General features: G+C 54.0%; 4 protein-coding genes across 4 annotated transcripts; 1 reads left to right on the plus strand and 3 right to left on the minus strand.

The window, feature by feature from the left end:
* Positions 1 to 357: 357 nt before the first annotated feature.
* DSM5745_08717 (uncharacterized protein) lies at positions 358 to 4,666 on the minus strand (the record flags this gene model as incomplete). The annotated part of the gene is made up of 8 exons (XM_026750733.1): positions 358 to 857; positions 923 to 1,196; positions 1,279 to 1,802; positions 1,869 to 2,147; positions 2,232 to 2,610; positions 3,075 to 3,734; positions 3,790 to 4,298; positions 4,354 to 4,666. 8 exons carry the CDS (start codon positions 4,664 to 4,666, stop codon positions 358 to 360), a joined length of 3,438 nt encoding a protein of 1,145 aa, XP_026600746.1.
* Positions 4,667 to 5,291: 625 nt separating this feature from the next.
* DSM5745_08718 (alpha/beta hydrolase) lies at positions 5,292 to 6,245 on the minus strand (the record flags this gene model as incomplete). Its single annotated transcript, XM_026750734.1, has 2 exons — positions 5,292 to 6,042; positions 6,088 to 6,245. The coding sequence occupies 2 exons, from the start codon at positions 6,243 to 6,245 to the stop codon at positions 5,292 to 5,294; spliced, it is 909 nt and encodes a 302-aa protein (XP_026600747.1).
* Positions 6,246 to 7,261: 1,016 nt separating this feature from the next.
* On the minus strand, positions 7,262 to 9,260 carry DSM5745_08719 (flavin-containing monooxygenase; the record flags this gene model as incomplete). The annotated part of the gene is made up of 7 exons (XM_026750735.1): positions 7,262 to 7,417; positions 7,492 to 7,596; positions 7,654 to 7,801; positions 7,851 to 8,191; positions 8,242 to 8,570; positions 8,631 to 9,032; positions 9,083 to 9,260. The coding sequence occupies 7 exons, from the start codon at positions 9,258 to 9,260 to the stop codon at positions 7,262 to 7,264; spliced, it is 1,659 nt and encodes a 552-aa protein (XP_026600748.1).
* Positions 9,261 to 11,170: 1,910 nt separating this feature from the next.
* Positions 11,171 to 11,922, plus strand: DSM5745_08720 (uncharacterized protein; the record flags this gene model as incomplete). The annotated part of the gene is made up of 3 exons (XM_026750736.1): positions 11,171 to 11,344; positions 11,414 to 11,524; positions 11,602 to 11,922. 3 exons carry the CDS (start codon positions 11,171 to 11,173, stop codon positions 11,920 to 11,922), a joined length of 606 nt encoding a protein of 201 aa, XP_026600749.1.
* Between the last annotated feature and the right edge of the window lie 46 nt (positions 11,923 to 11,968).

The raw sequence follows: 11,968 nt of genomic DNA on the forward strand, positions 1-11,968 counted from the left end.
GCAGTTAGGGTTGCTTGGGGTTGGGGTGGCTCGGGGTTTATTTGGCCGGAGAGCTGGAAGGCCGTTGTTGCTCACGGCAATGAACGGGCCGAGGTCTTCGTATCTTCTCTCATCTTATGCAGCTAGTTTAATGTTTATATCAAAAGTCTTTATCCCTGTCGCTCTCGCTCTCGCTCTGCGATTGGGATCCACCATTAAACAGAACGACCGACCCCGAACCAGATGAGAGCATGTAGGCAATGCAAACTGTAAGCTAAGTGAAGTCCGGGAAAGCGCGAAGCGGGCAGGATAGCATGCTCCCAGCCCCCATCCGATTCAGCGGTTAGTTTACCTATGGTCCTCAATCACCAAGACCAGCTACACATCACGCTTCGGCCTCCCCTCCCAATCCCAAGCCCTATGTCCCCCGAAATCCTCCTGAACCGCAAAGTCCCACATATCCACATGCCCCCGTTCCATCGCCTCCTCGCCAAAATACAACCCTGCGATCTTCTTCTTCGACGGCTTCCCGCTCACCGTGAGCCCCGAGAACTCCTCTTTCCGTATAACCCGTACCGCCGCGGGGAGTTTGTACGCGGGGATTTTCTTCTCCGTCGCGAGCCAGTGGCGGAGAGACGCGAGGTCGATAGTACTTTTGCTTTTGCTGTTGCTGTTGCTGTTGCTGTTCCTTTCACTTTGGGCGTCGGAGTCGGCAGCGTCCTGTGTCTGTGTAAGGAGGAGCGCCGCAACGCGCTGCCCGTTCACGGCGTCCTCGATGCCCAGGACGTATGCTTGGGCGATACGTGGTGGACCGGGGTACGAGCGCAGCGGGTCCTCGACGTCGGCGCTGTTGACTCGGTAGCCCATTGTGCGGATCACTGGTCATGCTGCGTTAGCGAATCGTCTGGTTGTCCATGTGAGGGTGCTGTCTGGGCTGTCGTACTATCCTGGTTCGCGCGGCCGAGGACGGTCACGATGCCGTTTGCGCTGACCGTCCCCATATCGCCTGTTTTGTAGTATCCGTCTGCGTCGAAGACGTTGTCCATGACGTCGGGGTTGTCGGAGATGTACCTGCGTTTTGGGGCGTGAGCTCGGATTTGGATTTGCTTAAGATTGGCGGCTACGAACCGTTTCATGACGAGCGGTCCCTTGACGCAGATCTCGCCGCTGTCGGTGACCTTCACGCTTAGGTCTGGGTTGTGGGGGCCGCAGCAGTCCTATAAGACGTGGGGGGCTCGTTAGCAAAGCTCCAGCCGGGATTTTGCAACGCAGGGAATATAAGGCTTCCGGTCCACCAACCTTCGGAACCGCCCCCTTCGCATCCCAAGCCGTCATCGCCACCATCCCCGCCGCCTCCGTAAACCCATACGCATTAACCACCTCCCTCCCCGGGATGATCTCCTGCCGCCAAACATCCTTCAGCCACTCCGGCACGCGAATCGACCCGGAGACGAAAACCCTGATATCGCGCACGCCCTGCACGGCATCCTCATACTCCTTTTGGCCCTCATCCCGCTTAATTTGCTCAAGCGCCTCCGCCACCGAAATCAGCAGCGAGGGCAGCGCCAGAATGCACGTTATTGGCCCGCGCGCACGCCGCATCGGTTTGGTCGCGCCTATCCGCTCGAGAAGCCAGGCGGGACTGAAGACGCTGCTGGCGAATTCGATGCGCGCGCCGGCGTATGTTGCTGCGAGGAGGAAGTCGAAGCCGCCTTTCCAGTGGGCGGGGGCGTGGTGCAGCCAGGTGTCGCGGGGGGTGAGGGATAGATTGGACTGGTAGTATTGTGTGCCCTTTAGGATGCTGCCGCTAGATGAGAGGACGCCTGGTTGGGGATGGCAAAGTGGTCAGCGCCATGTTCGTGGTTATGGTTGTGGGATATGCGGCGTACCCTTGGGAGAGCCCGTCGTGCCGGACGTGAAGAGGAGCGCAAAGCCTCTGTCCTCGTCGAAGCGAGGGATTCCGTTGGAGCTGGGAGACTCGACCTGTTCGAAGTGCAATGTTGCTAGTTTGGATGGTGACAGGTTATTTTGGGCGAACGTAACCTGTGGTATTGAGAGCTCGGACGAGATCGCCTGGGCATGCTCAGCTTCCCTCTGGCTGCTCGTTATCAGCGACGCATTGCACGTCCCGAGAAAGTACCGCGCTTCCTCCGCGTGAACTTGGATTCCTGAAATACCGAAACAACATTGTTAGTAAGCTAGCAAGTCACTACCTAAACGCTGACAAGCTAGACAGATTGAGATGCACATACTCAGCGGCACCGCAATGCCACCCAGGGCATGTATCGCAAGCAGCAACACCGCAAACTCGAACCCTGCATTCGCGATAATCGCAACAAAGACCTCTTCGCTCGGGTCCTGGAGCCGTTCTTGCGTTTCTGGGCTCAGCTGCTTGTGCAGTCTATCCCGGTGCGCGAGAACCTCATATAGGAACTCGCCAAATGTAGCCTCTTTGTCGGTCGCCAGGTCGCGAATGAAGACTCGTTCAGGAGACTCCTGCCAATGGTGAAAGAGCTGGTCAAGCCAGGGGTGTTGGGGGACTTCGATGGTCGTTTTTGTCATTTCGTCGGAGTTGGTGTGTGCTTCAAGCTTCGTAAACAGTTGTCCCTGTTCCTGGCGGTAGGGCGAGATCTTAAATCGCGATCAGAGATGATCTCGATGCTGAAGATGAAGCAGGCGATGACGATGCGATTACCGAATATTTACTCGTGGATATACTGCAACAGGCGAGATCGATTGTAGATCGATGGGTCTTGGTTGACGATCAAGGTTCTAAGATGTATGACGTAGTGAATAGTATACATATCTATTGTCAAAAGCGCTCCATGACAGATGCAATGGGTTCGTGAACTCGCGGTTGAGCTATGTTTGTGTCTTCGGCTGCGTAGATTATAACCCGACAGGCTGTTCACAACGTCGGTATCTAGAACGGCGGTTGCCAAAGGTGTCATCATCACGGTGGTCAAGGAGACGAGGCACCCTGGTCTGTGAAATAGTTATTGCAGCCCCTGACGCGTTCAAGCGCTCGCCCGTCGCAACCACCACCTCCGGGCCCAATAAAATGCCAATCCCAATCCCCAAACAGCGATCAGTACCGCAGCCTGGAACGGCGCGAAGACCGCACCGCGGGCAACCACAAACCCACTGACAAGTGTGAAAATGACAGGAATGACAAAGAACGGCTTGTACGGACGATGAAGCTTTGGCTCACGAATCCGCAAGACCAAAGCCCCGACCATGGTCAGGAAGAAGAAGCTGTACTCCCCCAGCCCGTTGAATGTGATCAGGGCGCGGAAGTTGCCGAAGATAATGTACAGTGCTGAGCAGGCTGTGGAGAAAATGAGGGCGTTGATGGGAGCATCGGACTCGGACTCGGACTCGTCAGTAGAAGAGTCCGCCGATTCAGTAGCAGACCGCAATCCGATGTGTCCAACAACGCCGAGGAATCGAGGGAGCCAGTTCTTGTTCGAGGCCGAGACGATCATGCGGCTGCCGACGAAGGCGCTTCCTAGTAGTGCTCCGGCGACGACGATGCAGATGACGGCCGCAGCGACAAGGCCAACGCCGGGGCCGAGGAGGTGGTTGAACGCTGTCACGGCCACACTGTCGCTCGTGGAAACCACGTCCCATGGGAGCAGGATATAGTAGGCAGCGTTGACTGCGATGTAACCGCCAACGATAACTGGGATTGCAGTGTTGAAAGCGAGCGGAAGTTGGCGGGCTGGTGCGGACAGTTCGGCACTGATGTAGATAGCCTGACGCAGGTCAAAACATGGATCCCTATCTCAAGTTCGTAAAGTTGGGGCATACCTTGTCCCATCCTGAATAAGCCCAGAGCGCACCATAGAGAGCGGCAGAGTAATGACCCAGCATCTCCCACCCATTCACCTTGCTCCAATCGGTCTTCGAGCCATCGGGTCCAACGCTCGTCCTGTATCCAAACCATGACTTGGTCCACCAATCCTGCGTCGACTTATCTGTATGCGCAGCAAGGTGGTACACGACGACAGCAATCCCTGCGACAACCGTCGCCGCAATCGCAGTGAATTTGGCCGTGACAAAGAAACGATTCAGCCGATTGGTGACCTTCGTGCTAACACCGTTGGCCATACTGAAGACAATCAGAACAAAGATCGAGAGAAACTTGTGCAGCGCCCCTTGCGTCCGATTGTTCTCGCCAATCGCAGAGAAAACGCTCTCCACAAAGACGATGCTCATGATCCCCAGCGACGCCGGAATCACAGCAACAATCCACGTCCAAGCCGCCAGGAAGCCAAAGACGTCGCCGAAGATGTACTGCAGGTACGGCTGCACTCCGCCTGCTACCAATTAGCCTCTACTACCATTGTGGATTGGATAAATGTCTCTCCCTACCTTCACCCGCAATCGCCGTGCCAAGCTCCGCCATCGTCGCAGCACCAGTCCACGCCAAAAGGCCCCCAACAGCCCAAACAATCAACGCAAACCCAGGCGCCGGGACATTCGTATCAATCGAGCCCGGCGACGTAAAGATCCCGCTCCCAATAACAATGCTGATGATGATGCTGAACGCCTCGGCGGTGCCGAGATTCCGCTTGAACTTGGACGAGGTGCGCGGGTCCGCGACCGGCGCGTCCTCGACGGCTCCGTATTCGGGCGTGCGCTGCGAGCCCAGCAGAGGCGCGGTGTCGCCGTGGTTTTCTGACATTGTTGATCTTGTATATCAATGGATTAGTGAGTTCAGCTTGGGTTTGCTTGAACGCGGACGGGAAACCCTTGAGGGGTTGACCGTTGGAGACGCGGCGGGTTTTATCAGCAGGACACATCCCCCGGCCCACTTCGCGTGATCTTTTGCATGATGGCGAGATACGCTGGTATCGATCAACCCTGGACTAATGCGTTAATTAATGGAGAGTCCATTATTCTGGTGCAGCCTTGGAAATGGGACGAAATACTGGTGTGTTTGGATGGAAAGGCAACAGAGGCCTTTTTTACCTTTGGCCTGCATACACGCACCGCACCGTTGGGTGGAATAAGCAAAAGCAATACCCTTGCTAGTGGCCTGTATTTGAAGATCAAGGTCATAAGGACCATAGAATTCTTTGCTGATATGTCATTTATGATTATAACAGCAGTCAGTACTGCCCATGTGTATTATGTTCGTTTTCTCTTCGGTATAGGCCATTGATCACCACAAATATACATTGGTGCAGCAGAGATGTCTAGTTACTGCGCACCAACAAACCCTGCTTTTAGAATGAACGACGACATCATAAGGCATGTTCATGGTCTGAAAGTTGGCGAAGCGGGTTGTATATAATATACAGACAGCTCTATACACTCTCCTCCCTCGGCACCGGCCAATCCTCCATAAAAGTCGACAACCCCCTACTCATCGAACACGCCATTACAGTCCCATGGTCCTCACCCGCATACTCACTAAAGCCAGCAGCATGGAGCCTCGTACACCCCCGAACCATACCCATCAGCTCCAGCAGGTTCACCCTCATATTAAAGATTTCGGCATCGCGCTTCCTGCCCTCCCAGCTCTCATCGGACTCATCGTTCCACCGGTGCGGATTCTGCTCTAGGCCACCGACGTACATCATCAGCGTCGGGAGCTTGTCCGCGCCGCTCTCTTTAATTTTCTGAATGAACATCTTGGCTTCGTTCAGGATACACCGCTCGTTCCACCAGATTGACGGGCTGCTCGCGATATAGGCGTCGAACATGGTGGGTCGGGTGAAGAGGGCATGCAGGGCGAAGAGCCCGCCGTAAGAGTGGCCGTACAGTGCTTCCCTGGACACAGTGACATTTGGAAAACGCTCTCGTACAGCGGGTCGGACGGTACTCTCGATGAAGTCGAGCAGGATGTCTGCGCCGCCGTGGCCCTCAACGGGCTTCTTGGGCGTCGGGACAGTAAGGTCAAAGCCCCGGCGCACGCGGTGGTACACTTTGCCGGTCCCTGCAAGAGGATACCCGATTGCGACGACGATGCCGCCGCCGCAGTAGTGGGAGTCTGCGGAGCGGCGCCAGAGGGCTTCGGTTGCTGTTAGGAAGAGGGCGTTGCCGTCGACGATGTATCTGCCTTTGTTAGAAAGGTGCTTGTAATGGAGAGTAGTGACGTACATGACGGGCACGTTATTACGGTCGGTGTCGGGTGTATGGCCTTTCCAGTGCAGCGGCCAGGATACCTGGATGAGGTATTGCTCGCCGCGGCTGTTGTTGAGGTAGAACTGTTCTGAGCTGGGCAGGGGGACGGCGGTGGGGGTGTTGCTTTGGGTCATGATGGACGAGTACTTTCTCGAGATGGAAACGGGGTTAAATCTGATGGAAGATATGGAAAGTCGGGAGAAAAGGATGCGCATGGTAAGGAGGAGGATGGAAATGTCGAGCTGGGAGCTGCCCTGTTGATTGCAGTCATTGAGCGATGGAGCCGAGCCCGCGCCGATGGGGCCGGAGTCGGACTGCCTTGACCCACTATACAGGTATTTTACCGGTTGTCGTACCTTTGTATCACGGTGGGTATGGATGGGTCAAGTGAAATATGTTAGGAATATAGGTAGCGGCAAGTATTCATGTCAAATGCCAGAGACGCCACGGCAGATCCCGAGCACTCCTTGTGCTTCCGCCGGGCATACCACTCCCTCCAATCTGTCGAGCACTTTCGAATTTCATCGAGCTCCACCGGCGCGAGTGTACATCCTTGAATTTCTATCTGCAATGGAGTATATTAGAAATGACTTGGGTTTGCCAATGTTCTGCTAGATATCACCTCATAGAGGCATGGTTAGCGGGGTTAAGCTATGAAGACCTACTCGGTGCACCGGAGGTTATTCTAAGAGACGGCATCCCATAGCACTTCATAATCTGCACGTATACGCATCTTCAGCTTTATCTTGGCATCGAAGCTCCGGATAGAGCCGGTGTAGTAAACTCTGTAGAAGCCGAGTTTGCTGTGGCTGGTGCTCAACTCCGGGTCGGTCTAAAATGCCTTTGGAGAAACATTCGGTTAGCGAACTTAGGGATCAATCATCGCGGCGATGGGTATGTCCATTCATGACTCAATGAAGGTAGACCGGGCCGAGAGTCTAAGTGTGTGCTATGTCAGTTCACCTATTGTGGCTGATCTGCCAGTGGCGTCTATAGCTTGATATGCGTGAGAGCTCAAACAAAGCAAATGATGTATAGATTGCGTGATTATTTGAGATTTCCCTAGACTGCATTAGCTAATTAACAATTGTACACTGCAATCGCTTACGATTGAACAGTAGCCTACCTAGAGCAAGACACACTGAGTTCTCTACACCCCAATTCTCTGTCTCAAGCCGCTCGCAACTCCCGTGAAGCACGATAGACTGCTCAGAGCAGCCGCACGGTAGTAGACACCAAAGCCGACGAGGAGGATGGGTGCCATAAGCAACCACGTCCAGTTCCATCTGGCTGGTTTCTGAACCCACTGTTGATCAGTTTTATTAGCGAGGCCGTCTCAGGTTAACCATCCAGATGAAGTAATTAAAAGGAGAGACCAACTTTAATATTCCAGTCCTCCCAAACCGGAAACAGACTTCTATACCAAAAGTGCGCCTGTGTCCAGGGGTAGGCCATAGCGTTCCATCTCTTCTCATTAACATACCACTATGGACGCTGTCAGTTAGGGACGGGTAAGGGTAGATAAACGGCAAGGAAACATACCGAGTGGCATCCAGCTACCCAGACGGTATTCCGGGCGGCGGCTTGAAGCTTTTTGATATATGCATCCTCAGCATCGGCCTTGACCTCGACTGCTGACGCGGTGCCATCGAGAACGGGCTTCAGAACACGGAGTGCGTAGTTGACCGAGCTAGATCCCTATTAGTAAAAGTAAAAGCCAGCGTTAGATCAAGACATACTTCTCAGCAGCCATTAAGGCCGACGAATGCCCCGTTAATGAGTTCGGGCCGAGCAGGAGAAAGAAGTTGGGGAATCCATTCATCGCTGAAGTATTGTATGCTCCAGGGCCATCCTGGCGGCCCCAGTGTTCATCGACGGTCTTGCCGTTCCGACCGTATACTTGCATGCCTGGCAGGAAAGTGTTCGTGTTGAAGCCAGTTGCGAGAACAATGACATCCGCCTCAACTAGTCCGTTTGAGGTTTGTAAGCCTTCGGGAACAATCTCGAGGATCTTCGCGTCCGTAAGGAGGAACTTCTCGTTGTGTAAAGAGTCCAGGTACCCGCAATCAAAGATACGGCGCTAATAGTATGATTAGTGAAAAGAAGCTTGACCATGACCAAGGGCGTTACCTTGCAGCCGACTTCAAAATCGGGAATGAGGAGGTCATGGTATTTAGCCGGTGCTGTTTTGCGCATATAGGTCTCAATCTGTTCGCGTCGCTTTTGCCGATATCTGGCAGCGGATTTGGTCATGGGGAACAGCTGCCAGTCTGCCTCGGCGGCCTGGTATATAGCGAAACGATGAAGCGTCTGGAGGAAAGGAATGTTTTTGAAAGCCCATACCACAGCAGGGGTGTATGGCAAGTTAGTTGTTTCAGCAATCCAATGCTTACTGCGAATAATTTGCGTTACTGAGCCGCTTTGCTTCATAATAGCGGGTACGACCTGCGCTGCAGTACCTGGAAGTGTACATTAGCTCTCAAAGTCACAAGGCACAGTGTGCAGGCAGAGCAACGTACATCCATTCCCAATGACAACGACCTTCTTCCCGTCCAGGCTAACGTCGTGGTTCCACCTTGCCGTGTGGAAGAGCGCGCCTTTGAATGTCGATGCCCCGGGGATGTCGCAATCGCGAGGCTCGACTAGGACGCCCGTCGCGCCAAAGAGAATCTGGCATTCATGGTAAGAGATCTCGTCGGTGTCGACGTTGCGCAACTTCATGAGCCAACGAGAAGCATCGTCCCGCCAATAGCACTCTTTGACTTCAGTGCGGAAAGTCATTTTTCCACGCAGTCCATACGTGTCTGCCACCGCCTGTTGGTAGGCCTTGATTTCATTGTACGAAGGCATCCGCTTCGTCCATGCTGGGTTCTGTGCAAACGAGTAGCTATAAAGCGCGCTAGGGACATCGCACGCGCAGCCTGTAGAGATTGTCTTAGCCTAAGTATATTATAGTCCAAGCTAGACATACCAGGATAGGAGCTAATATGCCAAGTGCCACCGCAATCGCTGTGTCGTTCGAATATCCGGATGTCGTCCATCCGATACCATCGTTTCAGCGTGGCGCCTAATGCGATCCCACTAATTCCAGCGCCAATGCAGGCTATCTGACTATAGGAGGGAACAAGTTTGGTGTTTTCCGGCGCCATTATGATTGACTATAGAGAACTCCGTACAAGCATTCGATGTACCCGTAAATAAGAAATCCGACTCCACGACTTGCTGGCACCTGGACGGGGCTTAAAATAAGGAGTTTCCCCGCCCGGTCGCGCATCGCTTTGTCTGGCCTCTGGCGATCTGCCGAGGTAGTGTTTGAGGTGCAGTCATCCCAGCCAATACGGAGAACCATATGCGAGCTCGTCACAGCCAAGGCCTGATAGGAGCGTAGATACATATGCTGGCTGGCCCAGACGTGACGCTTGGTGGCCGCTGGCCGGTGAGAGACTGAGAGTAGTTCTCTGCGCCTCGTTCAGCACAGCCTCGGGTGCGCAGCGGCACGGGCAAGTCGTTGAAAAAGCCACATCGTTCAATAACCAGGACGTCAATTTTTGAAGTCAGACAGCTTCCCGGCCTTCATTCCTATGACCCCATCGTACAGTCGAATCTGGACAAATCATCGAGCAAGCGTAGTGCAGCCTCGCAGCCTCGCACGTCGAGCGAGCGGCACCCGCTCTGTTCTGCGGCAGGGCCGGCGCGTGGTCGACTGCTCAAAACCTGCCACGCATCCCTGTACGACATGACCTCGAACAGGTGCATCGTGCCGAATCAATCCTTCGCTGTCAGCCTGTCAATGGATTAACAATCCGATTTCCATCGAAACAATCTATCCTTGCCGTGAGGCTGCGCGACAATCTTAGGCCAAGCTCTACCCGCCAATCGACGCGTGCGATCCCACACCATGTTAGCGGCGAATCGCCCAGCTGCGGCTCCGGGTCGCTCCAGGCGAGTTGGGGTAACAAAAAGGGAAAAGACACCAGTTCCAGCCTCGCCTCGATCTCCTGAGCGCAAGGAAGCGGTCGGGCTATAACAACCGCTTTGTTCTCTGACTTTGTCGCGAGGTTCTATTGTCGCTATCCAGTGAATCCATAGTCGCTGCGACGAATCCAGCCCAGATGACTTCCGAGCCGCCGACGATCCAGATACTCGAAGAGACCGGTACGGCGACATCTCTTGGTCCAGTTGACAACTAACCAATATTTCAAAGGACCGGACCATTGGGAGCCATGTGGCGATGATGTGAATGTTCTAGAGGTATATCTTCCATGGAGAATGCGATCCGGGGGGCTGACGGTCGGTTATTGGTATCGCATAGCGCAAGCAGGATGTCAACTTCGTCGTGTACGCGTTCCATTCAGTCTCAGACACCGGCCCCAGCCTTGTCGCTAAACCGACCAACTAGATTTATCTCCAAGCCTCCCACGAAACAAACCGTCATTAGTAAAAATGAGTTCCAGGAGGAATTCTGGCCGGTGCTAGAGGACGACATCAACGGGTCCTTCCACTGCGAATACGGCTACTCGAATTCACGAGTCTTCCCAGCAGGTTCGCATTCCAGCCCACCTTCCCACGCCATTGCACCGACCTAATTTGGATATCGCATTAGTCTCCTGGTCATGCTTCAAAGTCAAAGAAGTCAAATCGGCAGAGGACTACACATGGAAACAGCCCGCAATCCACGTAAACTGGAACGCAGACACTGGCCGGCACATTGTTCACGTTCTCGAGTCCCCTTTGCAACCAGAACTCTTTCGCCATAAAATTCCGCCCGCGCGTGAACGAGCTTCTAACCCCTTTTCGTGCCATGCCGCTTTTGCGCGCATCATCCTCGAGCAATATGACGGGGCATTCTGGTTGTTGAGAGACTTGGTCCGCGGGCAGGAGAAAGTGTGTCCAACTATTCCCCCGTCTTCCTGTATACCGTAGCTAATCTGCCCGGTTAATGCTGTAGGCACGATCGAATTCCGCGCATAACCCGAACAATTTCCCTCTCCTTCACGACATCCACCGGCACCTGTTCCACTACCAGGAAACGATCGACGTGGCGCAACATACATTGCGGATGATGGCACAAGAGCAAGAACGTTGGCGCGAGGAAGATCAGGAGAACGTCCGTAAGGATATACAGACATGGCTGAAGACCCGTCAGCGCATCCTCCACGAGGAAAAGCGGGCACACTCACTGAAGACCCGGTCGAAATCGTTGAACGACCGGCACCAGAACGAGATCAACCTGGTAAGTAACACGCCTCACCCATAATCCCTTTTCAGAATCGAGAAAGGCAATACACTGACCATCCGCTAGGCGTTCAATCTCGTAAACCAAAGTTTGGGTCGCGATCAACGAACAGACAGCAACATGATGAAAACGGTCGCGGTCGTGAGTATGGTGTACTTGCCCGGGACGTTTGTGTCTGTAAGTGTCAACCTCGACCCAGACCTCTGCATCACGTGCAAGTATCTGCTCAGCAAGACTTCTGACTGCGACAACAGGGCCTATACGGGACCAACTTCTTCAGTTTCCAAGCTGACCCTGGGAACACCTGGCTCATGGCTGACGAGTTCTGGATGTACTGGGCAGTGACACTGCCCTTGACGTTCGCAACGATGCTCGTCTGGGCTATTTGGCATTGGTGGGACAAACTCGGCACCAGTCGGTCGAAGAAGGTATCCGGCGGAAAGTCGAATCAACCTGCTGGTCCCACCCCGTCGAAAGACGGCATAGAGCTCCGTGCTCAACCCGGTGTTCCTCTAATCAGAAGAATAACTACTGCGTTTAGATTAGGGGAGGTGCAGCGGACGGAGACGGTGTGAGTACGGTGCTGATATAAATGAATGTCGGCGAAAGAGACGTGGAACT

The sequence above is a fragment of the Aspergillus mulundensis genome (genome assembly GCF_003369625.1).
Source record: "Aspergillus mulundensis strain DSM 5745 chromosome Unknown scaffold_10, whole genome shotgun sequence".
NCBI lineage: Eukaryota > Fungi > Ascomycota > Eurotiomycetes > Eurotiales > Aspergillaceae > Aspergillus > Aspergillus mulundensis.